Source organism: Channa argus, chromosome 2, assembly GCF_033026475.1.
Source record: "Channa argus isolate prfri chromosome 2, Channa argus male v1.0, whole genome shotgun sequence".
Classification (NCBI taxonomy): domain Eukaryota; kingdom Metazoa; phylum Chordata; class Actinopteri; order Anabantiformes; family Channidae; genus Channa; species Channa argus.
Window position 1 is genome coordinate 11,254,709 of NC_090198.1, and position 27,248 is coordinate 11,281,956.

The following is a 27,248-nucleotide window of genomic DNA, read 5'->3' on the forward strand; positions in this document are numbered from 1 at the left end:
AGGTCATTTCAGTTGCAGAGGTCTGTCTTCATTGTGCAATATCTGTATGCAGTGCTTTTTAACTTCAAATAAAGAACTGCTTATCATTTTTACAAATTAAAAGTACTTTGTACAATGTCACATAAACAATATCTGCAAACCTCCTTTTTACAGTAGCTAATATTAGTTTTAAACCCTATGTCATGCTGGTCTGTTGTCAACATTGCCGCAACTATTCAGGAACAGATGAAGTTTTTAGCCCTTGGACAACAGCTTACCAATGTGTCTGACACAACATGTCTAACCCCTGTCTGCTGCCAGCAGTAACCCAATGATGTAAAATGCATTAGACTCATTACAGAGTGTAAGAACCACAGGGTTAAACATAAGCTGTTTCTACAGCCTAACATCATTTTGTTGTAAGTCTATATGTTACCTTTGTTCCTTTGTCAGAAAAGCAGCCTAGCAGGCTCCACATTCACCGGGTCACTTTTGTCCTTTATCAGAGGGAAAATCAGTCGATTTAAAATTCAATAGGCTTCAAGCAAATAGGTAGCAGACAGATAGGCACCAATTTCAACCGCTTCTTTTTTTCACTTTTTTTTTTTTATCTTTTCAGCAATCTGTACAAAAAGACAATAATTCCAAAACTTGGACCAACTCGGTGAAATCCCAAAGCTGTAACCACAGCTGTAAAGCAGGTTTGTAAATCTAATTATTGTGTCCACATTTTGGCCTTTGCCTTTGTTCCAAGAGGGTGAGTCAGAGGTGAGATTGCTGAGGAAGAGCTCCCCCTCCGAAATAACAATGGACCACATCCTGGATTTATAAATTAAAGTTAGCAGAAGTACTGCTTATATACTTTAACTACAAAGTGTACTTAAACTCCTTTAATGTTTTCCCATAAACTTGCCTTGGGGTTAATTACTATATGCTTAATGTGGGGCTCATTGCCGGCCTACCATTGTTTATTTGATTTTGTAAAAGTCTCATAACTTTAACCTACAAAATAATTTTTAAATACAATATATGCTACGAGTTATATTTTTGTTCAATACATTACATTCGGAAAGTAAAAGTACTTCAAAAAGACTAAAAAACGATTTTTAAGTAGCCTAAATAATAAACTAGTCAGTTGTGTGGTGCGTTTTGCCAGGACCGTCTGAGCCCCCAGAGTCAGTCTGGATCCTGTCCCACCACAGATAACATGGGTATCTTTAAACAATAGCGACATTTGGCTTTACGAAAGCCGAGCGGGCAAGAACAAAATGTTCACCCCGGGAAAAAACGAACCCTCACGTGCGCACGTGAACGCGAAACGAACTCCACTAACCAATCAGGTTACAGTGAGTAGCCCGTCTTTTGTTTGTTCCGTGTCCCTAATAAGACCATTGTGGCCACTGTGTTCCAGAACTTTAAAAAAGAACTCGGACATCTTTTTATTTTCATATGTTTTTATTTTCATATGACACGATCCGTCCTGTCTCCCTCAGAACTTCTGGTATCACTTCTAACTTAGCGGTTGCTGTGGCTGCGAGTTCAAGCGAGGCTGGTCGAGAGGGAAGTGACGAGTTTGGCTGTTGTTGGGACACGTGACTGGAACTGCACTGATCTGTTTTGACAAGCAGTAGGGAGGCAAGTGACGAGGGCAGGCAGACCGTGAGCATCACGACAAGGAGGACTCTTCCGTTCATCTGCATTCCGCTTCAATAACATTTATATCGATCTAGTCCTGTAATTTAAGTAGTCAGTTGGCCTGTCGGTGGTAAAATAGCGAGAGACACTTCGAAAACGTCTGCGGGCAACGTTGCTGTCGTTACCGAGACGTTGGAGCGGAGTCTTGCTAGTTGTTGTTGGTTTGAAAAGTTTTAGTTCGAGATCACAAAGGGGGTCAGCACAGGTGGGGTTTCTAGCGTTAACCACATGGAGACGGTCCGATCGCTGTGCATGGACAGAAGGTGGACCATCGCCGTTTGATATCATCGGTTAAGGTTTCGTGAGAAGAATGATACGCTGAACATGCTCACTTCGTAGCGAAAAAAATACCGAGACCGTCCGTCATCGGTATCGGTGTTTGTAGCTGAGCTGTGGCTAACTACCTGAGCTACATTGGGGTTTGGGTTGTTTGCAGGTTCGTATTGACCAATGGACGCGTAACCACACGGTAACAGTAAGGTTATTTGGTCAAGTTTGCTATATCGCTAACAGTGTTGAGTTAGCAAAGCCCACCGTTCTGGCACAGTGTCGTGAGGCACCAGCGGTACTGGAGAGCAGACAGAGAAATGCATCGCGACGTAACCATGGCTCAGGTGGTGGAATTTCAGACTGGCTGTAAGAGTAGCCAGCTTGCTAGTTAAAATACTAGTTGTCAGATTGGTTTACTCGATAGCAAGCCGATTGACAACTCCATTACCTAACGCTAACTGTATCAGGCATCAGCTGCCTTTGTGTTAGTCATTTGGAGATTACAGTGCGACTCGATGGAAGCATACAGTAGCATGCTAACAAAGCAATGCTTTGTTGTTGGATAGGGGGCGGCTGGCACCAACACACAGGCTTCACAGCTGATATTGCTTAGCTTATACAGCAGTTCTCAGCCAGAAGCTTTGGAGGCCCAGACACCGTTGTGTTGCTGTCAAGGCTGTATGTGATAGAAAAAGAGAAAACTGAGAAGAGACTGCGAAGACACCCAGAAGACAACCTGATGACACTGGACAACATGAAGCCCGAGCGAGGTATGTGGCGAGTCAGAAACAGTCAGAGGCGTCTCTAGGTGGGCTTGATGCTTAATGTGTGGGCAAGCTGTGCGTGTCAAGCTTTAATGGGCTGATCATTCTCCTGAGAGAGAAGAATCGAGCCAGGGAATTACATAACAGCTGGTCAGCCTGGTCACTGGTTATGAAATTAACACGGTCTGACCTGAGTAAATGAGGATGTGTACATACAATGCATATCTGTTGCTCTCTATTTTACCCCAATATTTAACCAGCAAACCCCTCTCAAGCCAACTACAATACCTTTTCTAGTAGGGGGGCTGGGGGGGAGCACCCTGGGTTGTTTCCATGTGATAATGCTAATTTAGCATTCATTTGTAAAGGGAACCTCAATACCCCAATCTCTGCCCTTACACAATTAACATTAACAGAGTTTTAAAAGACTCGTTTTATAAGCTAAATACTTGCATAATTGATGCAATAGTTCTTAGTCATGCAGGGTAACTGGTGACTTGATTTGTTCATCAAAACAATAGCATTCTACTTGGAACCAGTGAAAGGCCACTGTTCTCAGTCATGATGAGATTACTTGTCAGTTCCAGAAAGTCTGTGTGTTTGCATATGTTAGGAAACAGCAGTCAGGCTGCTGGCTGACCTGAGTGAGCTCTTCTTTAGAGCACAATATGGCAGAAATGGGACTCCACAACAAAATAAACGTGCCCTATATGGGCCTAGGCATTTAACCATAGCTTTGCCTACAGGGCCCTTTATATAGAAGCACTCACCCAGACATCGGTGTGATGTGACTGTCCAGAGTAGAGGGCACATTGACTGACACTGCACAATGTAATTATAGCCTAAAAATATGGCACTGCATGCTGGGTCAGTTTTTAATAGCAAACAGCAACACTACAATCATGTGTTGTACTATTGGTTGGAATAATTGCTTTCATTTTGAGACCATCCTATACTGTGTGTATGCCTGCTTTAATGAGTATAAAAGACTGAAAGGTGTTGGCCTGAAGCACACTACTACAGTGCTTCTGTTCTTCACCCTTCACGGATTCTCACCATGTCAGGCCAGATCTATTACTTTCATGTTCTAATCATGAAAACAGGTGCCAGCAGATGCTTCTCCACAGCCGTAGCTGCCTTTTTGAGTAGCAGTTACTGTTGTCCCATTGTTATTTAGAACATACTGTACCACTCCTGTGGCAATGATACCAGGTTACTCATAAGCCAGATTCCTTTCTTCTCTTGCCTCTGTGCTCTTTCTGCTCTTAGAGAAAGAGACTGCAGTGAGAAAAGCTGTTTACTTGGTAGCCTGAACTCACAGCAAGGTCAAGTTAAGCATTGATCAGGCAGTTTCTCAGCTTTAATGCAGAGTTAGGGTTCTTACGAGAGTCTAGCCTTGTGATGTGAGTAGAAGAGAGCTGGACATGCACAACTAACATTAACATCACTGTGACAAGTCTCTAAGGCTATGACCCCCTGATCAGGTGGGTGTTAAGTCAATCCAAGGTTTTGGGTGGGTGATGACCTGATAGAATCAGGCTGCAGAATGCCACATATTGGCTCTAATTCCATCTTCAGCACCCTGAGTGGGGGCTATGGGAGTTTGGGATGCTAAAATCCAAAAATACTGAATCAGTGTTTATGTCAATGTTGTCCGTAATAAACAGATCCCATATATCTATGATATTATCAGGGCCTGACATTAATGTTTGCCCGCTTCCCCTGAGTAAGGAAAACATAATTCTAAATCAGGCCCTTCAGTTTTTGGATCACTTATCTTGTTAAATATAAAGTGTAAAGTCAGATAGAAATGTTACATTAATGTGTCATATACACATTTAATCAACATGTTATATTTCTGCTGTTAATCTCATTGTCTGGTTTTATTATGACCTGTAATCTGTATTTGTGCTTAATTAGTGTGTCTGTCTTTTTAATTAAATAATTTAGTTATTTTTAACTTTTATAACAATGGCTTTAGTATTTTAATAATTGTGAAAACCAGGGATTACGTATTATCGTTAACTCAAATTGTCAAATCTTATTATTGTCAAAATCTTTTGAGGTCCACATTTTCTGTTTTGAACCATTAAGTTTATGGCATTCAAACTATGTTTTGTTATAAAGGGAGCTGAGGATCACTTATGTTCTGCTTAGGGCTCTAACCACAGTCATCTGACCCCCTTGGTTTTTTTTTTTGTTCTTGTTGTTTTTTGTGAGTTGAGCTGTGGGTGGTGTGTACGCGTGTGTCTGCATGTGAGGAAAGAGTGAGTTTGGCAAGCGCTGTACAGTTGAACAATGTGGCTCAACTGACACCTTTTACAGGTCCCTTAAAGAGCAACTATGGAAAACCGAATGTAGAAAACATAGCTTGTCATATCAGATTTCAAGCTGTCTTTACTGAAGTGTGGTTCAGCTGTTTTCTTAAAAACATAATTATATTTTAGTGCGTTGTTTCCACGTGTAAAAGTTCGATTCAAGACCCACTGGAATTGTTTACTCAATAAAAATAGGCTGTTTTTGCTCAACTGTGTTTCTCTTTACAACAGAATCACTGAAGGGACATTGCAAATAGCCACATGGTAAAAAAGCTAAAAGCTAAGAACAGTGATCAAGTGCTTTGCTCTTAAAGGCCTCAACCAAATTCTCACCCTCTTTCAGACAGACTTTAAACAACATATATGGAAATGACCCCAGGGTTGGTTATGTTGGAAAGGCCCCCTCAACACTGCTCACTCTCGCTCTGTAATGTTATTTTAGTATGTGTTTGTTTGGTGGTGCTTCCTGTTTGGAAATGTTATTCCTTGAACAAGGTGATAACTCCCCTTCTCCCAACACACACACACACACAAAACCTGTCCACCGTCTGCCTTCTGCTTTGCTCTCATCCAGATTACAGCTGTCCTGAGATGTCCCAGACACATGCCAAAGCATCAGAGTATACACTCTCACTGACAAGAGACACAGATGACACAGGGTGACATACACTGTTGTCCCATACAGCACTTGATTTACCCCACACTATTGCATGAGGCAGCCACAACAGGTTCTCTCCTTTGTTTTACTCGTCTTGCATAGTCTATCTGTACTTTTTTCCTTTTTTTTTTTTATCTTTGACTCCTGTTTTGTTTTTTGTTCTCAACACTTTAAGCTAAATCGCAGCTAGTATAGATTGGTAGTACTATCTTTTTGTGACATTCAAAATACATCCTTTCGCGTGACATTACTAACAGTTATTTATCAGGATTGTAGGTAAAAACCTCAAAACTGTGATGCTTTGTAATGGCCATAAACAGTTTTCACATTTTGATGTTCAGGCATACAGTTCTGCAATTAGTCAGTAATTTCGTCAACTATCTTAAGTCAACATGAGAGCTTCTCCGTTTTGCCTTTTTAATAAAACACCATGGCTCTTTGCTGACCCAGCTGTACTGAAAATGGATATTGGACTCCCCCATTGTACAGCGGGAATCACAGCTGCCTCTCGCAATGAATACCAATACCGGGTAGGCATTCAGCTGTTGGTTGCTATCCTGGCCCCCGGAGTAATCAGGGTAAATCAATGCTGTCGTGACAGGTTTAACTGTAAGTAGCACAGCCTTGGTGGCATCCTGTATGGGATTGAGCACCCAGTGTTCCCAGTCCAGCAAAGTTCTTGCGTAATGCTGGAATGTTTTATTTAGCACATCAGACCCTCTAATGAGTAAGGTCACAAACTGTGAGCTGTGTCCCCCTTATTTGCACACAAAGACATAAAAGCAAGTGCTGAAACAGAAAGTAGCAGCATGGGTTTTATTTTTGCTGCCAGGGTGCTACTGAGCCAGTGATGTCATTCCTTCTGTGTTCGTCACATCCTCTCGCCCCTGTGGCTCCTCATAGCCAACCAGCAGCCAGCTCCGTAGGAACAGGAAAACCCATCTGGACCTGGTGGTTTTTCTTGGTGGGGTGTTGGTGTACTGGGGACAATAATTTAAATCAATATTTTCTGTATTTCACTTATTGAGTGACTTCAGAGTTTGTTTACTGTTAATTGTTTGTGGGCCCTAGTAACCATTATTTACTTCATTATGTTAGCTTTTTAAAGAAAGCTTGACAGGGTTGTGTGTACAATATATAAAAAAAAGTCGAATTCATCACCATGACCAATTAATTCCTTGTGTCCATTGTAGTGCATCCCTTCTTCCACTACAGCATTTATCCTTGTTGTGACATAACTAGATCTGCGTTAAGCTGTAAATTCTGAAGGACTTAAAGCCTTGTGCAGAAACCAAATAATACAGGGGGAAAACTTATGCAGCACTTATGCCTGGCACCTCGCGTTTTGAGAATTTCTTTGATCCGCCACTATGTCTGATATATTTATTTGTCAAAACCAAAACGAAAGCTTCTTGCTAATCTCAGCAGTGTTTTTATTGGAGTACATCAAGGGACAAGAGATTATGGTTATTCTGTAAGGAGGAAAGGCCATGTACTGACTATGTTGTGTCTCTCTCTCTTTGCCTCTCTCCTTTGACCTTGTAGTGAATTAACATTCCCACTCCTCGCTCCACTGGTCTTCTTTTAAACATCCCATTTTCCTCTCCTCTCATCTCCCCTCCTCTTTTTGTCCCTCCTCTTTGAGTCTCATCAAAAAAAATCCTAACATATTTCAACTACTGTAACACCTCAGAACTTAACAACACTACTACCTCTATACTTTCATAATATGTAGACAAAAAGGAAGTTCTCACCGTCTCTAAACAGATCCTTTTTTTTTTAATTTGCCAGTTCATACTAGGTTTATTTATGTGACCCAGCCGTTTTTTAAATGCCAGGTATGAATGATGACTTGGCTTTGTTTCGAGTTTTGGTTTAAAAGTTGTTTGTGTTTTACTGATATTTTCTGTAAAAGTGCAAATGTATATTTTTCATAGAGATACAATAAGTGAAAATGACCAATCCTTAATCAGCCCGACATAAAAAAATGTTATGTTCTCAGCCGTTTCAATGGCCAATTTTCTTTTAAATAAGGTCAAGCCATTGTTCTGTTAGCTGTCAGTAATTTCCTGCTACGTTGCCACACAGTCTGGATTGACTCTGAAGATGGTTGAATCCTCTTCAGGTTTTATCGTCCGTTAACAGACATCAAAGCAAAAGAACCTCTGGCGTAACCCCACATGTTGTCATGGTGCAGGGGTGCAAAGATGTAAACTGAAAATATATACATTTTAAAATAACGTGGTTCAGCCTGTAGCCTTGAGGCCAAAATTTATTATATTACAATAAAGTTGTTCGACAGTCTGCAAGCATTGCTGGCAGTTTGATCTTTTCTGTTACCAGACACCACACATCTTTGGTTGCAGAGGGTGTTACATAAGCAGCACTTTAATCAGGACCACACATGACTCTCCTCTTATCTGTCTGTGTGTTCTCATCCTGACAGTGTGTGCTGTTGTGGCGTGGTGCCAAAAAGTCATCCTAGATGATTCAAAAGTTGGGTTTGTTATAATAAACTAAAAACTGGGAACTATTCTTCTAAAGGCTTTTACACAAAAGCACACACTTCCAGTCTCTGGTAATTGATGGCACCTAGGAGGCTTGTTGAAGAGGCAGAAGGGGCATTGTTCATTAAGAAAAGTGTGAGATTAAGTTATTTAAGACTCACCCCAACTATTCCCTTACCTTTTCTCCATTGTCTTATCTCTTACAGGGCCAACAACAGACCTCAGTATTAAGTCAGGGAATTGTGCCCCTTTCCATCGTCCTCGCACCAAGCCTCTTGACCGTCATTCTATCCTGTTTAACGGCGTTAACGTTCTGTTTTTCTTTACTCAGCAAAAATTTAGAGGGTTTTGTGTTAAACGCGGTACGTGGCTGCTGAAATGTGAAATGACTTCAGGTCAAAGAGCAGAACCCACCCTTCACATCAGCTGACATGAGCTTTGTTTAAGTGCACATGTCTCTTGATGGAAAGTTTCTTCCCAATAGTTACCACATGGTTTTGTGAGAGAAGGAAAGGTGGCATGTCAGTCAAATGTGTGTTTGTTTGCTGTGTGATACTAATACAGCTGAGTTCACAAAACAGCATAAGGGTTCTCCACAGCTGGAACTGTAATGGCACTCGTTGGCCAATCAGGACTTGTTGCTATGTGTGCTGTGAATCTGCCCCTTTGTGTTGCAGAGAGGGACACAAACACACACGTCATCAGCCCATAGTTCAAGCTCCAGTGGGAGGAAACTCCCATGCACTCCTAGACTAAAACAGTTTCTGGTAATAAGTAGTAGTTGATTGGTGAGGTATCTAGAAGGCCAAGTTAATAGTGGAATTTAAAATACGCTTTATCTAGTCAATTAACAGTAACTTTTCATCAACACATCCAGTTGAACCTGGATCAGCTTTTTGTCACCAATGATCTTTAACTATTCTTTGCAGCCTTTTGGCAAAAACATGGCAATATCTTGCCAGACTTTCCAGTATTTTTGAATCTTGTAACATGGGATAGACAAAAACAGGAAAGGTGAGCTGGAAGAAATGAGTGATTCATGCTATGCAACATAGTGGAAACATGGCTAAACCACAAATCATTCTTTTATTACAAGTAATGTTTGGAAACAGGGAAAACAAAAGATGGAAGTGTGACACCCCCAAGACACAGCTATACAGACAGGACACATAAAATGTATTTAAGAATGTGATGCATACTTTTATATGGTGGCTCTGATGCTAATGCTTATTTTGCTATCAGCACCTCTTGTAGAAAGTCAAGGAAATGATAAATGGCAGTAAACAACAGATATCAGGGAAATCAGCTAGATTGAGAGCTCAAAACAAGCATGGCTTTAGTCAAATTGTTTTTACACTTCTCTCTAATTCATAAGGAAATCACTTGAGATTTAGCCATGTGGGATAGTCTCTAAAGCTAATAGCACAGGAAAATGCATTACGGGGTATTTGCTGGCAGAAATGATCACCCAGGAGTCTCCTGATAACGAAAACTTAGAGGAAGAGTTGTTGTGCATTGTTACCAGGTTGCTCACTTTATCGTATCATAAATCCTGCTGCAGTTTTTGCTTTCTCTAGAAATGAATCCCTGAATGTCACCACACGTGTGTTGCCTAAGTGGATGTTTTGCTCGAATTTATCAGTACAGTTAACATGTTGGTTACTACTGTGTCAAAGTACAGCCAGTATACTATATCTCTAATGTTTGCTTGTGCAGTAGTTTGTGTTCATGAACATGATCAATTATAATCATCATCAAAACGATCATTAACTTAAGCAAAAGACGACGCTTTTCTTTTAGGGGGGGGCTGTAGCCCAGTTAATTAGGTAGTTGTCTACAAACCACAGGACCAGTGGTTCGATTCCCAATCCCTCCTGCATATGTGTCAAAGTGTCCTTGGGCAAGACACTGAACCCCAAGTTGCTACCGGTGGGTCATGTGAGCACCCTGTATGGAGCCACCACCATTGGGGTGTGAGAATGGTTGAACAAGATACAACATTGACTACCTTTACCTCTTCCTCTTACATGTTTTCAACATAGGAAGTTGAATACAAAATATGCTTGTAGTCATGACAACACTACTGATAGACAGTTGACTACAAATATTGACACAACAAGACTTCTCAAACATTATTATTTATTAGTTATTTCTGCAATTAAACATTAGACAAAAGCTTTTTTTTTTTTTTTTTTTTTGGATAAACATTAACTTAACAACAAAATGTAAACGGCATTACACTGGCTGTGTTACCCTCGGTTATAACAGTGAACAGTGTTGAAGTTTACCTGGACCAGAAATGTAATTGTAGTGTATGGTACAGTACAATTGTAGTACTGAACCGTACTAAAGTTAAATGTTAGAGTTCCTCTAAACAATATTATAGGATAGCAGCAAACAAAAAGAGCTGGCAATGAAAATTTAAGAAAGCACTTGTAATTTCAGATAGTTAGGTGGAGATCCAGTTAAATTAGCCAGGCATTCTTCAGATATAGTCTTCAGACTATACAACTGGCCTTGGAGCAGAAAAGATGACATTGCAAATAATTCCTTTGGTGGCAGAAATGCTGGTGCGAGAACTGCTGACACTTCAGATCTGCCACCCTCTGTGCTACCACTGCATTTGAAAACTTTGAAACTCCCTGTGTGCTTTTATAGACTTGGGATAGAAACATTAGTCATCAGACAGTTTCCAAAATCCATGGGTTTGGAAATAATAAGAGTAGTTTGAGCTATACTTTGGTAAAATGATGGTACCTCTACATTAAAGAGTTAGTTTAGCCTGCTAGCTCTTCAAAAAATCAAAGGAGCACAGTATGTCATGTTTGTCAGAATTAAAGTAACTAACTTATGGCTTTTGGAATTTTTATCACAGCCTTGCAATTATTTTTTATAATTTTATAGTGTATGACTTCAGGCGTTCACTGCATTAGCCCATTTTAACATGAGCTTTGCTGGCAGACACATCACAAAGTTATCAAACACTTGATTGTAGGAAGCTTTGAAATCAGAGAGAGAGAAAAGAAGAAAATGAGAGCTACCAAGTTGTGTCTATATTTATCTCACCGGGGGCTGCAGTGAGGAGATTTAGCATGGAAGAACTGTCAGTGTAATCTCCCTTTCTGCTTCTATATAGCCTGTATAGAAGTCCTGCTGTATTTATGCACAAACTCTGTGTGTGTGTGTGTGTGTGTGTGTGTGTGTGTGTGTGTGTGTGTGTGTGCGCGTGCATGGGCTCTATTAGGGCTCCACATCTCTTGATAAAATTAGTTTTGTCTTTATGAAAGAAAATTATTGTTCCAGTAATCTTTTTGAGCACAGGAGACAGTATTACGCTGCATTGTTTTTGAGAGACGTATATGTTGCACCATCCAAGCAATATATCATATTTGTGTCGTACTTTAAAAAAAAAACACGAAAAGTCATTTTAAATATTGATTTGTTCACTCCACCCATGCACAGTTTGAGTGATATCGAGTCTTATCAGTTTTTGACAAATATGAAGTACTTTATCTTATTGCAACTGATTGTATAGCTCTGGTAATATCTATATTACAGAATCATTGTCATGTAAAAATTAGGCTACAATTGCATAAAGGTTTAAATGTCAGTGCACTGCCCTGATGTTTACATGTACTAAACCTACCTAGCCCCAACCGGACTTCAAGGTCACGTTGTCATTTAAACAAAACTAAACTTTTTTATCATTGTGCATTAAGCAGACAGACCTCAGAAGACTGTTGCCACTGTTGCACAGAGGCAGCCTGGGAAATCCCTTAACACAGCTTCCCAGCAGAGGGCTAAAATGAAATGAAAGTCTTGATTTGTGTGAAATTAAGACCTAAAAATGCTTTAAACACAGAAATTTAAACAGGATGTCTCAGAAATTTGAAATACACTCCAGTGTCTTGACTAAGTTGTTTTTCATTAAGAAATTGCTCCACTTTGATTTCTTAGTTCATCTTGCTGGAGCAGTTTGGGCTTTAGTCTTTTATGATGTGTTATTCACTTTGGTTTATTTAAAAAAAATCTAGAAAACCCTCACAACCCCTTCTTGATTTGATCAGTTCAAATGTTTTTAGATATTTAAAATACTAATGTAAAGGTGCCCGCCACAATCTATACATATACATCATGAGTACCCAGGTTTGGGGGAGAGAGAGATAGAGATATAGATATATAGATATATATATAGATATAGATATAGATAGATAGATATATAGATATATATATATCTATCTATATATATATATATATAGATATATAGATATATAGATAGATAGATAGATAGATAGATAGATAGATAGATAGATATAGATATATATGGTTAATTATGTGACTTCCTGTCTGGCTTCAAACTAACTGTGTGTATCCTATCTGCCCTTTTGACTACTCTGTGATGTGTTTCTCTCAAACCTTCTGTCTCTCTTCCTCTGAAGTATTTCTTGTCTCCCCCGGTTACTGCCCTGCAGTATATTATCTCATAATATCTTTGTGTAACTCTAACTTTTTGATAAGCAGCAGTCCAGCTACAGGTGAGCTCATCAGTGATGTGTCCCTGCTTAGACTTTGATCTTTGGTTTTTATTTTATTTGTTTTTGTTATCTTTTGTTAGCTCCCACCACATGCATCATGGATGAGCACAGAGTGGCAGTGCTCTCCACTTCATTTGAACAAAGCATGGTCATAAACAAATGAAATGTATAGTGTGTGGCACTGGATGAGCATTGAAGGTTGGGAGTGTTTTTTTGCCATATGGGTACTTGCACAGCATTCAAATAAGCTGGATCGTACGTGTGTCTGAATGTTCATGTTTGCACAGAAGAACTTTGCCACATAAAGAGGCCAAGCTACTCAGTAACTGTGGTCACAGTGCACGGATTATTAGGTCAGCTTATCTGAATGTGTTTTGTGTGTGTGTGCGTGTGTGTGTGTGTCACTTTATGTATCTCTCTTGCTCTCCTTGTGTCTATCTTCCCATCTGTCTCGCTGTTAAAACAACACAACTACGCAGTGATTCAACAAACATTTATTCATGTTATTGTCAGAGAGAAATACAAGTGTACAGGAATTTAGCTTTGTGTAATTGCACATACAACACAGATCATAGGTAATGACAGTGGTGGAAAGTAACTGTAGTAGTTTTAATTAAGCTTACTTTGACTTTTATTCCACTACATCTAAGAGCAAATATCTATACTTTTTACTCACATTTCATAATTTGCCACTTTTTTCATTCATTTTCTATTAAAGCGAATCACTACGAGACAGTAATATTTTCACTAAACCAGGCACAGGCATGCATAGTGTCAGTTCCTACTTCCTTCGTCTGATTTAAAAGACTTATTTGACATATTAGCAGTGCTTGAAGTGAGCCTGTATGCAGTAATTTTACTCTTTGCTGTGTTGTGCTGAGTTTGACCTGTCCACCAAGATCTGCATTCACTGCACAGCTAAAGTGAAAAGCTCCAGACTAAGGGTCTATTTTTAGACATAAAGCCACTGAATTCATGGTAAATGTGACTTTAAAAGCCGAAAGAAGGAGATGTAAAGCAGAGAAAAGCAAGTTCTTGTTGTTGTTTATCCTGCGCTGAGAACTTTGACAGAGAGCTGCCTGCTGATATGATTGATTGACTGAGGCATTTTTTTATTTATTTATTTTTTTGTTATTTTATTTTAGGGCAGCCACATGCACTAGTGCACAGTTTATGAGCTATCATCCACTGTGTTTACTTGGATTACACAAGGTGCAAATAACAAAATAATGCTACCAAATAACCACATACTTTTACAGTCATATTTTCTCTTTGTTAGGGGATTTATGTGGCTCTTTAATTCTGTGTATCCTTATGTGGTTGTGTCACTATTCTGTACTTGAAATTTCAGTGCCTGTTAGTTGGGTTGTTAAGTAGTTTAGAAATAAAACTGCTGAAAAAATACATCATATAGCTAAAACAAATTTAAGTACTTTTACTTCTAATGTTTTAAATAAAAAATAAATAATGTACCTACTTACTTTTACTTAAGTACACATGTTGGTGGGTACTTATACTTCACAATTTTTTGTGTACTTTTACAGTTTTTGAGTACTTCCTCCACCACTGGGTAATAATGAATCATACCAAAGTGTGTGACGGTGTGTACCGCTGTGTGATCATTCTGCCTATGGAACCTGGTCCTTGACTCTTGTCCTGGAGGCCTTTTTCCATTCCACATGACTGTACTGATCTTTTGGCCTGAGGATATGGAGACAGCTGAGGTGTGTGTGTGTGTGTGTGTGTGTGTGTGTGTGTGTGTGTGTGTGTGTGTGTGTGTGTGTGTGTGTGTGTGTGTGTGTGTGTGTGTGTGTGTGTGTGTGTGTGTGTGTGTGTGTGTGTGTGTGTGTGTGTGTGTGTGTGTGTGTGTGTGTGTGTGAGCACACACAAACATGCGTGCATGTGTGTGTACAGGCCAAACCAGCAGATCTGTAGGCAGGACTCCAGCTGCACTTAGTGGCATGCAGTCACAGGTCTAATAATAAGATGCCTGAATTTAAATCCAACCTGTTACATAATTCACATCCCACATTATTGGGAGATGGAATAGAGGCCACACATATGGCAGAGAGTAAGATCAGTGTTTCATCAGGAGTTACATATTAAGGTTTGGATGAATAAACTGCAGGATATATCAGTTAAGCCTCTTATTTAAACACTGGGCCTACACTTGATTATTTTTCCCTGACTGAAATAATTTCCATTTACCTTTATTGAGCAGTACTGCTAGTTGCTGTTGAATATCTGTAATTAATTGCAAAACCAGAACAGAAAGGGAAAAATTCAAAAACTAATTGGAGATGGTAAGGAAACTTTCTCACATGCATGTGCATTTATAAATTGGTGAGATGAAGATTTGACATTCATTCCTGCCCATCCATCTGTATGTGGTGATGGTAGGACATGAATGAAGTGGTCACAGTCCAGTTAGTCATAGAGGAGTAGGAGGGGAAGGAAAAGACAGAGTTTAACATTTGTACCCTGGTTGTAATGCTTTAAAACTGTGAATAATGTGGATTATTACATAAAATTACAAATACTAACAACTTGTACTAAAGGCAGGATAAGAAGTGTTACTCTGCTGATTTTAGCATACGGCATTAGGCTAAGATATTACAATCAAATATTTTGTTTAGATTATTTTCCATCCATCCATTATCTGTAACGACTTATCTTATCATTGCAAACCCACAGCTGTAGCTGTGAGGTGGCAGCACTAAGTACTCCCCATTCATCCATTATTTTAGTCTTTTATCTTGTAAAGGGTTGTGAGTTGGTGAAGACAATCACAGCTGTCAGTGGGCCACAGGCAGGGTGTACCCTGAACAGGTCTGCAGTCTGTCTGTGGGGCTTATACAGAGACAAACAACCATTCACTCACATTCATATCCATAAGCGGTTTAGAGTTAACCTAACATTCATGTCTTTGTACTGTGAGATGAAGCTGAAGTACCTGAAGAAAACTTATGCATAGATAATTTTAAGTTGTTGAAAAAAAAAAGGGAAATCTGTGTGTTCTGGACACTGTAAATGTGCCGCTCTTTATTAAATGTTTATTTTTAATATATTTGTGTAGAATTCCTGTTTCTATTTTTTATTTTTTTTTAACTGTGGTGTTTTGCATCCTGATCACCTCTCAGCGTCTGTTTGGCTGTGTTTCTTTGTGCTCTCTTATTTGTGCAGGCTTCATAGGAATGTTCTTTTCAGGCACAACACCCTAAAGAATGACAGTCCTCATCTATGTGTACGCAGGCTGGGCCAGTTTAACCAAAGCCTCCATCACTAGTCCTTTGTCCTGCATTACTTATGTGGGTGTGTATGTTTTTGTTGTCTTTGTATTTTGTATGTTTTTAGTGTGTTTATGGCTTTGTTTGTGTACATAGCTGTTTTTGTCATATATGCTCTTGGGATGTTTGGAAGTGTTGTTTATGTGTTTCTAGGTTTTGCCCTCCTCCCTTTGCCGTCCATGATTCTTTTTTTTTGTTTGTTGGTTTGTTTCATTCCTTGACTCTTTTTCACTACCACCTTTGCCTCCCACCCCCAAAATAAAACAGATTTTTTTCAATGCATACTAAGAATTGGGACTGGGATTATGCACTAACCCCAAATCACTATATCCAGTACATTCATCATGTAATAATTGATCGACCTTTCAACATTGAGTGTTGACTTTTATCATATAGTTCTCCCTCGCGTCTATTATATATCCCAATACTTTTGGTCTCTTTGTCCCTTTGTTCAAGCCATTCTGATTCCAGCCTATAAAGAAAAGATGTTGCCTCTGAATATAGCCTCCCTCTCCATCTTTTTCACCCTGTGCTTATTCTGCCTGGAGCTGGCTAACAGACCCCCTCCCCTGCTTTCTTATGTTTTGTGTTGGACTGCGCTTCTCTCCACGTGCAGAAGCACCAGCAGCTCATAGGCATGTAGGAGGAGTTCCCTGAGAGGAATGTGCGTGACTGGCTGGCTGACTATGATCTATGCACACACACACACAGACATACACCCCCACACACATACGGCAGCAGCAGCACTCCTACAGAGCCAGCTGAAAGAGACTTTGTTCTAGCTAACCCTGTGCTGGGTGGATAAGGACAGCATGTATGTGCTCTTGTACCTATCTCTTTATGGCCACTGGTATCCTTCTAATAATTAAAACATGAAAGGATGTCTACATAATCGTGACCTAATATTTGTTGTTAAATGAGGGCAGAAGGAGGGCTTGAGCACCACCACTGTTTGCTTCTGGGCCATAATGAAAGAAAGCTGTGACTCTGCTGTATATGAGCTGACCTCCTACGGGATTCTGAGAGTTTTCTCTGGAGGAGTACAGGAGATGGAGCGTTAAGACGGGCTCTTCAAGTTCTTGCTAAATTTACCCAACTCAACATCAAAACTTCAATTGCAAGATAAACAGAGCAGTAATTTGTTAATTGTGTTGTAACAGGAAACGACCTATGAGCCACTGCTACATTTTAGTAGCATTTAAAAAAATAAAAAATAAAAAATTCAGGTATTGTGAATGATTGTCTACCATATAGTGGCTCAGCATGAGTTATAATTTCAGTGTGACAACCAGCTTGTCTATATTCTTTGTCTGTAGTCTTTTTGCTTCTTTTTTCCTTTTTGTCAACAGTGTAAAGTTGTTAGAATCCCGCTCTCTGCTCCCAGCCCTGCTCAACCCCACCCTAGCAAATTTGGTGGAGCACTGGGCCATACAGCATGATTGTGTCATTGCTATCCTCTACTGTCTTCATGTATTGGGTTGAACTTTTGTTTGTGAGTGGTTTGTCACTGAGTGTGAATGATGTCACAGTTAATATTGCCTATATTTGTGTGTGTACTGTATAAGAGAGCAAGCAGACAATGTGTGCCTTCCCTCTTCAGCTCAGCTGACATGCGGGGTCTAAATATATGCATGTGAAGCAGCCAAATTGGAAAAGTTGTGTCATCTACTGGCTTCCCCCATGCCCCTCCTCTAACCAAGCTTTTCCAGCCAAAGATAAATGGCCATTTCAAGTAAAGCAAAAATCTAAACAAAGACATTTAGGCTGTCACTTGCTTAGGGTGCTAACACAGGCTGCTTTCTGATTGAATTTCCCAAGTATCAGTCACAGGATATGCAAGTTAGGAGTTTGACAGCTCCTTCACTCTAATTTGTTAGCCATTTTCTTTTGGGGAGGTGGCTGTAGCTCAGTTGGTAAGGCAGTCGTCCACAGACTACAGGGTCGGTGGTTCAGTCGCTGGTCCCAGCTATATGTTGAAGTGTCTCACAGCCCATTCCCATCTCTAGCTGCACAGTTGGGGAGGGTTGTGTCAGAAACGGCATCCGGCATAAAAACCGTGCCAAATCAACATCCAGACACTGATCTGCTGTGGCGACCCTGAACTCACGGGATAAGCCAAAAGGACAAAAAACAAAAAACTGTGAAGTGATTTTGAGGAGTATGCTGACCTTGTGTTTATGTGCTCTGTATAGATGCAACAGAGGAGTTTTTCGAGTATGATGCAGAGGAGTTCCTGGTGTTCCTGACCTTGCTAATCACAGAGGGACGGACACCAGAATATTCTGTGAAGGGCAGGACTGAGGGGCTGCACTGTCCACCAGCCCAGTCAGCCATGCCACCTCTTTACAAGCATGAATGCAGCGACAAACTGCCTCAGGTAGCACTAGCGCACACATCTATGTACACAGCCAGTCTTAGCCTCTCCTAAAGTGTAAACAACGGGATGTTTAAGTGGGGCCTGCTTATAAAATGGGACACACGTTTGACATTCTCTTGAATAAAGCTATTAGTAACAATTCTGCTTTTTCTCTGTTTCCAACACAACTTTAGCTGAACAGCCAACCCTTATTGTAAAATGTATTAGAAACATTTAAAGGCAATGCAGCTCAACAACACACAACTACAGCCTCTGAAATTATAAGTTTAATCCCTTTTTGAAGCTTTTAATAAATGTTAGGATTTACTGCAGGCATGTTGTTTTAAGGTATGTGTAACTCATGGAATACAGAATACCCTATATACAGTATTTTTTCTAAGCTGAAAAGATATTTAATATTTAAAACATTCTATTAAGATGCTACCTAAAAAAAGAAAATGCATTTATATTCCAGACCCCCCCCCCCTTAATATACATGTCTTTTTTTTTTAGTTTCATCTACACTAAAACTCGACATTACACATGAACACTAACTGTGTGTGTGTGTGTCTGTCCATCCAGTGTCGACAGGCAAGACGAACCCGTTCTGAGGTGATCCTGCTTTGGAGGAACAGCATCCCCATCATGATAGAGGTCATGCTCCTGCCAGACTGTTGCTATGGCGATGAGTGCCCACCGAGTGACCCTATCAGTGATCCGGTCATCAAACAAGATGCTCTGCTGCTGGAAAGATGGACCCTGCAGCCAGTTCCAAGACAGTAAGATGCACATGCTGATCTATAAAATGCTAAAATAAAAATATAATATGAAATAAAATAAAGATAAAACTAGGAGGAAAAAAAAACGATAATTGTTTTGCACTGTGGGGGTTAATTAGCCAAAATTGTCCCACTTTCACACTTTCTGTTCCTACACGTGTGTAAGAACAGAGAACACTCATAACCCTGAACTGTTTTCTCCTTAACCTGACATACTGGCACATTTCCACCTCTTTAACTGTGTTTTTAATAGAAGCGGGGATCGTTTCATTGAGGAGAAGACCCTGCTGTTGGCAGTCCGCTCTTACGTCTTCTTCTCCCAGCTCAGCGCCTGGCTCAGTGCCTCCCATGGCATCGTCCCCAGAAACATCTTGTACAGGTCAGACATAACACTCAAGACTTGTGACCCACTAGTGAGCTGAAGGCCTTTCACTCAGGCTGTTGGACATGATTAATGAAGCTGCAGGAACCTTGCAGAATTTTCTCTGTTTTGGCATAAATATGACTTAAAACCAGATAAAGGAACAAATGACAAATAATAAATTAATTCATCCAAAGACAATTATGCAATCCAACATATTTTTACGTGGCAAAAATATGTGAATATTAGCAATGTATTTTTAAGAGAAATTATGTCAGGTTTTTCAGTAAGTGGAGTGACAATCAAGTGTCAGTCCCGGAGGCTCTACCCTTTGTAAAGAAGATATTTTTTTTTCATTGTAACATTCTGAAGTGAAGAACAAAACCTGGGTTGTCAAGATTAGATTTTGATCTCTGCATATTTTTTTTAATCATAAATAAATGCTGTGTAAAGTGTTTTTTATTTGTGTTGTGGTTTTCCTTAATCTAGTTAAAAATTTTGGATAAATAATGATAATAGTGTTGTACATCGTGCTTATTCAATCTGTCTGTCATACAGGATCAGTGCTGCTGATGAAGAGTTGGTGTGGCAGTTCTCCCAGCCGCCTTCAGAACACATTTTCCCCGTGCCCAACGTGTCACAAAGTGTTGCACTGCAGGTTCGTGTCCAGTCACTCCCCCGACAACCCACCTATCCCACCCTAGCCTGCAGCATCCATACCGGCCTGCCTCCACTTTACAGCAAGACCCCCACCCTCAACCCAAACTTCAGCAGCCATGGTGGCCAACCCACCTTTAAAGCGAACCAAGATCCTAACAAAGGCAACCTCCTTCACAGCTCTAACATGTACAGCAAGAACGCCAACTCCATGTCTGGCCTTCTCCTCAATGGATTACCCACTCCTAATCTTCCCATCAATAACATCCCTATTAATACCCTTCCACACACTGCTGTGCCGCCTCCCTACAGCAAGAAGACCCAGGACCCTGGTGAAAACCACATGTATCAGAATGGAGAGCTTCCTCAAGTCAACATCCCCCAACGCCAGGGATCCCCACTGTTTCACAGATCATCCAACTCCCCCACAGCCTCCCGCTCCCACTCTCCATCTCCACTTCCCACAATCAAAGCAGGAAAGTGGCTGTACTCGGCCCTTAATGGTTCAGCTGACCCCCTTCAAGTAGAAGACTATGGGTCTGGTACCAACAGCAGTGAGAAATCAAAGAGCCCTATTCCTGAACCCCTAAGAGCTTTGAAGAATTTTTCATTGGCTGAACCACCCAACTGCCCTTCCCCAAGGCCTGCTGCAACTGAAACAAATCCCCTGATTGGCTCCTTGCTGCAGGAGAGACAGGAAGTTATTGCCCGCATTGCACAGAGGCTTAACTTCTGCGACCCCACAGCACCACCACTCCCTCCCGGTCTCTTTGTTTCTGAACCTCCCAAAGCCATGTGGGGCAGTAATAATGATGACATAACTGCCAATAAGACCAAAGAGCCTGAGGTACCACCTTATGAGTCTGTTGGACGTGTGTGGCCCAGTCCCTTCAACACACCCGTAACTGACACTTCCTTCAGCAAACTGGAGAGCTCCTCCCCCAAACCTGCAGCCTGTAGAAAGCTTAAAATGACTGAGGCAAGAGACAGAGAGGAGGACAAAAACAGAGAGAGGGTGAAAGGAGTGGAAAGTGAGAGAGACAGTTCTCTTATCGCCCAGGCAGTGCAGGATATTACTAGACTTATCCAGGAGAGACTGTCTGTCCCGTCTCTGTCCCCCAGGCACAGCAGAAGCGGCAGCCCTCTGCATCAAACTCACAGGACAACAGTCACACATACGGTGCGCACATACTCACACACCACACACATCCCACAAGCCTCACCCACTGCCACAAATGGGTACGCCAATGGCCACACACCCAGCCATGAACCTCACAAAGGCAGCGAACACAGCGCTGCCACACAGGCATCCGTTTGCACAGAGAAGCTCCGAGTGGATCCAGGGACTGAATACCTTTCTCCCGGGGCCCAAAATGGTGCTCATTATACACTTGAAGAACCCTTATTTAAAGGCCAGTCCCAAACCCAGGCTGGTCAGCGTTTACGACCCCCACCACAGGAAAAGCTCAGAGTCAGGACACCCAGCAGCCATGAAACGCCCTCTGCCTCTCCCGTCCACGAGAACAATCCAAGCAATGCCCAGTTTTTTAGTTGGACTTGCAATGAAACCAGCCCAGCCATGAACTGTAACCTAAGCCACAACCACAGCAAACCTCTATCCCAGGTGCAGATGCAGAACTGTGTGCAGGCCCAGGGCTCTGCCCTTCAGGATGAGAACCAAGCACCCTCTGAGTCTGGATGCTCCAGCACCTCCAGTCCTGACATGACTGTACTGGTAAGAGACTGTCCAAATACTACAGTGATAGCCCATTTAGTTACGTACACTTGTCCCATTTGTCCTATGCTTGGGAAATGGAGGCAATAAGCATACAATCGTACAATCATTTGGCAAGTATTAGGCTGTGATAGACAGAATAAATTCTTTTTTTCAAGTATTTTATAAAGTAAATGAATACGTCCATAAAAAGTTTGTCACAAAATGTTCAAGTTACCTGCTGATTTCTTCAAGTTTCCATTTCAGTAAAATGTTCTTGCTGTAAATTTAGATGAGACATTAATACCACTTTTATGGCACAATACCTAGCTAGGGCCCGCTGCTGTTTAGGATTTGTTAATGAATGAGTCTTAAAGCTGCTAGTAGGTAGAATGTTATTTATGAACCGACATAAAATGGTGAGGAAAGAGGTGAATAAGTGTTAATCTATATCTGTTTTTATTTGCATGCCCTGGGTTAATTTCTCTTCATCTCTGTGCTCCAGCGTTCTCACAGCCCCTCCCCTCTGCGTCCCTGCAACAGTTGGAAAAAACACAATCGCCACTCATTAGATGCCACAGCAACCAAGGCCTTCCACCCCTGCACTGGCCTGCCTCTGCTCTCCAGCCCTGTAAGAAGCACACAGACACACACATATAGACCATACATTTTCATGGTGAAGCTCACAGCTGCTGTCACTTGCTGCTTTACTGCACTTGTCAAGATGACACTTTCACATACAGACTCACGGGAACACTTACTGTCTTAGCCATAATTAGTAGTCATTGTCTGTATCCATGCAGTTGTTTATCACAACACCACCGTCACTCCCTTTTATTTTATGCCATCTTTCACCAGTGTAAGTAGTTCTGTCAGTGTTTGTCATTAAGAGATTTTGAAATATCTGGCAGCTGTTTAATGATGCTGGGCTACTGAGTAGTTAACAAGGTTAATGTACACACACAGATAGGTAAGGCATGTTACTCATCTGTGTCTCATCAGCTACAGCAAGTCACTGTGCTTATTTTATCTGATTAGCACACTCCTAATCATCACAGTTCAGTGTCTTCTGATCAGTCTCACTCATATACACATAAATTAAAAAAAATAAAATCTGCTCACAAATGCAGACCTTTCACATTCTCACCAACACATAAGGTCACAGAGTACATTCACATTCACATGGCTTAAATTCTGCAAAATGTAGTTGTATGTTATTGTTTTTAATTCTGTTTCTCTTTATGACTATTTAAACTTCTCTCATGTGATCCCAAACATTTCAAATTGATTGTGCCACATACATTTTTTTTTTAAAATAATCTAGGGTCTTCCTGACCCTAACTTTTAAGGTGTCACGGTTCTTCTGGGTTATTCATGTTCTGTTTGTCTGCTGCAGGTTCCTCAGAGGAAAAATCAAACAGGCTACTTTGACCTGGACAATTCTCTAGCTGCCTGTAAGGGTTTGCCTTGGGCATCTGGGAAAAGGTACGGACTTTCTTACTTGCGGTAGTTACCAGATTGTAACTCAGTTTGCCCACATGTGTAGGCTCAGAGCAGTTTGGTAGGCTTAAAACAGATTTAAAGACAATAAAAAGACAAAGAATTATTTGTTTTTACAGCTACCTCCCACATCCTCTGTTGATTATGGTACCATCTGGACCAAGTTACTCATAATATTAATGGTTTTAAAACCTACAAGTTTTCTCAATTTGTAGCAATGCAGCTGTGGTTATGTGTAATTAAAAAACACAGACAATTCTATAATAATTGATTGCTATAATGTATCTAAAGATAAATTCTTACTTTTATATCCCACTGTTGATTCAATGCTATGTCTTCTTTAATATAATCTCTGATATACTCTCTAACATATTCTCTAATAGAAGTATAAAAAGTAAGAACTAAAAGTAAAACCATAAAAGTAATGTCTTTGTGTTGAGCAATAAGATGCAATAGTGTTGTTCTGGCTTTCCACTCATGCTGCCACCTGCTGAAGCTCTGCTGTACTGTGACTCGCATTAGAATCACACACATTCAGCTCAAAATGGCAGACACAACTAACTCGCGTTTTCCATACACAGAGCTTTGTCGCACTGCCCACAGACAGCAGATGTGGGTGGTACCTCACTTCTACTTTTGATAAAGCAGATGTTCCGAGAGTTTGGCAGCCAGGTTTAAAAATGTATTTCAGCCTGGTGAACAAATTCTGGCGTATTTATGACCTTTTTTTTTAATCTAATCAGTTTTTATCATTAAAAACTAAAAACTGTGAAAAGTTGGTATGTGTGACGAAGAGGCACAAAATGCATTGTTCTTTTCATTCCATCAGAGAATTAAGATGACAACATAACATTTCAAGATGACTGATACACATAACATAAATTCAGTTTGAGGTCATTAAACCTCCCTGGAAACAAGTCTATCCAAACATACCAGGAATGCTTAGAATGTAAACACCTTAAGGTGCTCTTTTAGATACCAGAAAATGAAAACAAGTTGATGAAGCATGTGTGTGTTTTACCTCTCAGGGTGTGTCCAAAGAGAGAGGGGTACACTGATGAGTCACAGCAGCTATTCAGTGCCAGTGCTCCACCTGCCAGTCTTAGTCTGCTGGGAAACTTTGAGGTATAACTCACAACTTATCCCTAGTTGAAAGATTTGAGTGTCTATCCTGGATAAAAAATTCAAAGGGCAAAGATAAAATCAAAGATGTGTCAGGTTGCAATTAAAAAAAGAATTACAACTTGAACCTCGTTTCTGAAGGAGTGTGTACTGAACTACCGTCTGGAGCCTTTAGGGACTGTAGAGGGTTTCACGGCTGAGGTAGGAGCCAGTGGGACCTTCTGCCCCAGTCACCTGACACAGCCTGTGGATGTGTCATTCTACAGCGTCTCAGATGACAACGCTCCTTCACCATATATGGTGAGATAATTATTTAAACAATCAGTCATTGATTTTTTATTTTTATTTTTTTTAACTGTGTGACTGAACCTTAAGCTCAAAGCAGAATCCACAACTATCCTTGTCTGTGTCACAGCTTCAGTGTGTGTATAACCTGTTTTTTTTATCTTGTATTTTCTCACAGGGTGTAATAAACCTGGAGTCCATAGGAAAAAGAGGCTACCGTGTACCTCCATCAGGAACCATTCAAGTGGTGAGGAGACTTTTTTAACAAAATAGATATTTGAATATATTTACATCATTGGAAACAATGGGATTTTCCTACTATCTTTACAATATCAGCATCGTAGTGGGCAAATGGTTAAGAACAAAGAGCAGATTACACCAAGTGACAACAGGAGAGGGGAGACCCCTAATGGTTATAGTGGGAAGGTCACCTTGTTCCTTATAGATTCAAAATAATTCTAAAAATGTAATGTTTATGTTTTATTTTTATTTTTATATATTTTTCACTTTACATAACATTTCCAGCACTTAAGGTTGCTGTTGTGTCTGCATCCATTTTTTAAATCTGATGAGTTCAGGTCACAATGAACTTGCCATCTAAATCCTGCCGTGCTCTCTGGTTGTACCACTCAGACCTTATTCAACCCTAACAAAACGGTGGTAAAGATGTTTGTTGTGATGTACGATCTACGAGCCATGCCAGCTGGACACCAGACCTTCCTACGCCAGAGGACCTTCTCTGTCCCCGTCCGCCGTGACACAAACAATATGACCAGCAGAAAGCCCCTCACCCTTGGACAGGGACGCACTTTGCGCTACCTCATTCATCTGAGGTGAGATGACCATCATTTTGTCTTCAGCCAGCCACACTGACTTTTCTCCTCAATTATTCATTCTCCCCTCTCTTTGTCTCTCCCTTTTTTTTATCTTCTCTTCCAACCAGGTTCCAGAGCTCCAAGTCTGGGAAGATCTACCTCCACAGGGACATCCGTCTGCTGTTTTCCAGGAAGTCCATGGAGGTGGACAGCGGTGCTGCCTATGAGCTCCAATCCTTTACAGAGTCCCCTATTGACCCACCATTCTCTCCCCGTTGCTGAGCGTCAGTCTCACCTCAGCACCAGCCTGGTGGCCTACAGCTAGTATTTGAAAAGAGGATGGGTTCAAAGACAACAGCCAATGCGACTTACCTGGCTTGTGAATCTTGAGGTTCATCCCTTCTGTGATTCAGAACTGACATAGGGGAGCTAAGAGCCCGGGAGACTGGTCAAAATGGTCCCTGTTAAGTGCGGTGACTTTTCAATCAGAGAGCCTGGGTCAAAGTTTATAGTTGTTGGATATGTTTCAGATCCTATTCTCGTGGTTAAGAAGGCCCCACCAGATGATAGGTAATTCTTTGATATGCTGTTGTGTTATTCCCTTCATCAGTCTTTTAGGAGAGTAGAGACTAGTGATTTTCTAAAAAAAAAGATGATCGTCCCTCAAATTTTTTCAAAGGCTCAGGCAACTTTACTCAGTTAATTGGACTTTTACTTCTTCTTTTATTTTAATGCTAAAAGAGTGTGTTTTAAAGCCTTGAAGATTAATTGATTGGACTGAAGGTGAACTTTAACTTTGACCCTGGGATTCCTGAGCTCAGAGCAGAGCGTGTGCATAAGGGAGAAGAACCGAGTGGCAGACTGTACTGCAACGCCAGCCCCTTGTCCAAAAGACTATCACATACCATGGACTACTACAGAGGTTGAACAAGCAATCAAGCTCAGTTCACCTGAAAGCATCACATTCGAACATCAGAAGTGCACTGTGGATTTTTTTTTCCTCATTATAACTGGAAATGAAAGAGAAAATAGTAATATTCTAATACTTTTTGTACTGTTACAGAACAACTTTATTGGAAGTGTTGCAATAGAAAGAGTAACATTAGTTTAGTGTTTACATGTTCACGTTCAGTTTACTTACCATCAGATTATTTAATATTTAAATTAATATTTCAGTTACTACTCGTGATGTCTGTCATGCTAAGATGATGTAGTGCAAACTGTATATCATAGTATGTATTTTTGACAATATTATTCAAATCTAAAAAAATATATATATCTTCTAAAGCAATCTTGAAATCTGCTCTCTGTCTCTGTTTGTAATTGTTCCACCATCCCTCTACCTCCATTATTCAAGATCAATTTAAAGTTCAAATAAGGAAGAAGAGAGTAAATTATGACTTGGTAAACTATAATCTACACTCTTTGCACATGAGAGTAATAAAGCATGAGTGTGACAAATTATTTTCTGCTCTTGAGTTAAACATTGTCCAAGTGTCTTGTTGATTCAGTGCAAAAAACAGGGATTTAGTCTTTTATTTAGTTTAACCTCACTGACGCAACTGGAGTGGACAGATGGTAAATCATTTCAGTATAAAGCACCACAAATTAAATACACCAAAGTGAACAGTTTAATCAGCAGTGTA

At 40.5% G+C, this 27,248-nt stretch overlaps 1 protein-coding gene across 5 annotated transcripts; it reads left to right on the top strand.

Annotated features, from left to right (window-relative positions):
- Window positions 1–1,509: 1,509 nt before the first annotated feature.
- atosa (atos homolog A) lies at window positions 1,510–27,066 on the top strand. 5 transcript variants are annotated; one of them, XM_067495320.1, is made up of 13 exons: window positions 1,510–2,714; window positions 15,910–16,038; window positions 18,206–18,390; window positions 18,952–19,148; window positions 19,402–19,527; window positions 20,068–21,901; window positions 22,386–22,511; window positions 23,277–23,365; window positions 24,409–24,505; window positions 24,644–24,802; window positions 24,966–25,034; window positions 25,421–25,620; window positions 25,731–27,066. In XM_067495320.1, the coding sequence occupies exons 2-13, from the start codon at window positions 15,951–15,953 to the stop codon at window positions 25,882–25,884; spliced, it is 3,324 nt and encodes a 1,107-aa protein (XP_067351421.1). In that variant the 5' UTR covers window positions 1,510–2,714; window positions 15,910–15,950; the 3' UTR covers window positions 25,885–27,066. The 5 variants fall into 5 exon arrangements, with proteins under 5 accessions (XP_067351421.1, XP_067351422.1, XP_067351420.1 ...); XM_067495321.1 differs by lacking the exon at window positions 15,910–16,038; XM_067495319.1 differs by lacking the exon at window positions 1,510–2,714 and having other exon boundaries at window positions 12,556–16,038.
- Window positions 27,067–27,248: the final 182 nt, after the last annotated feature.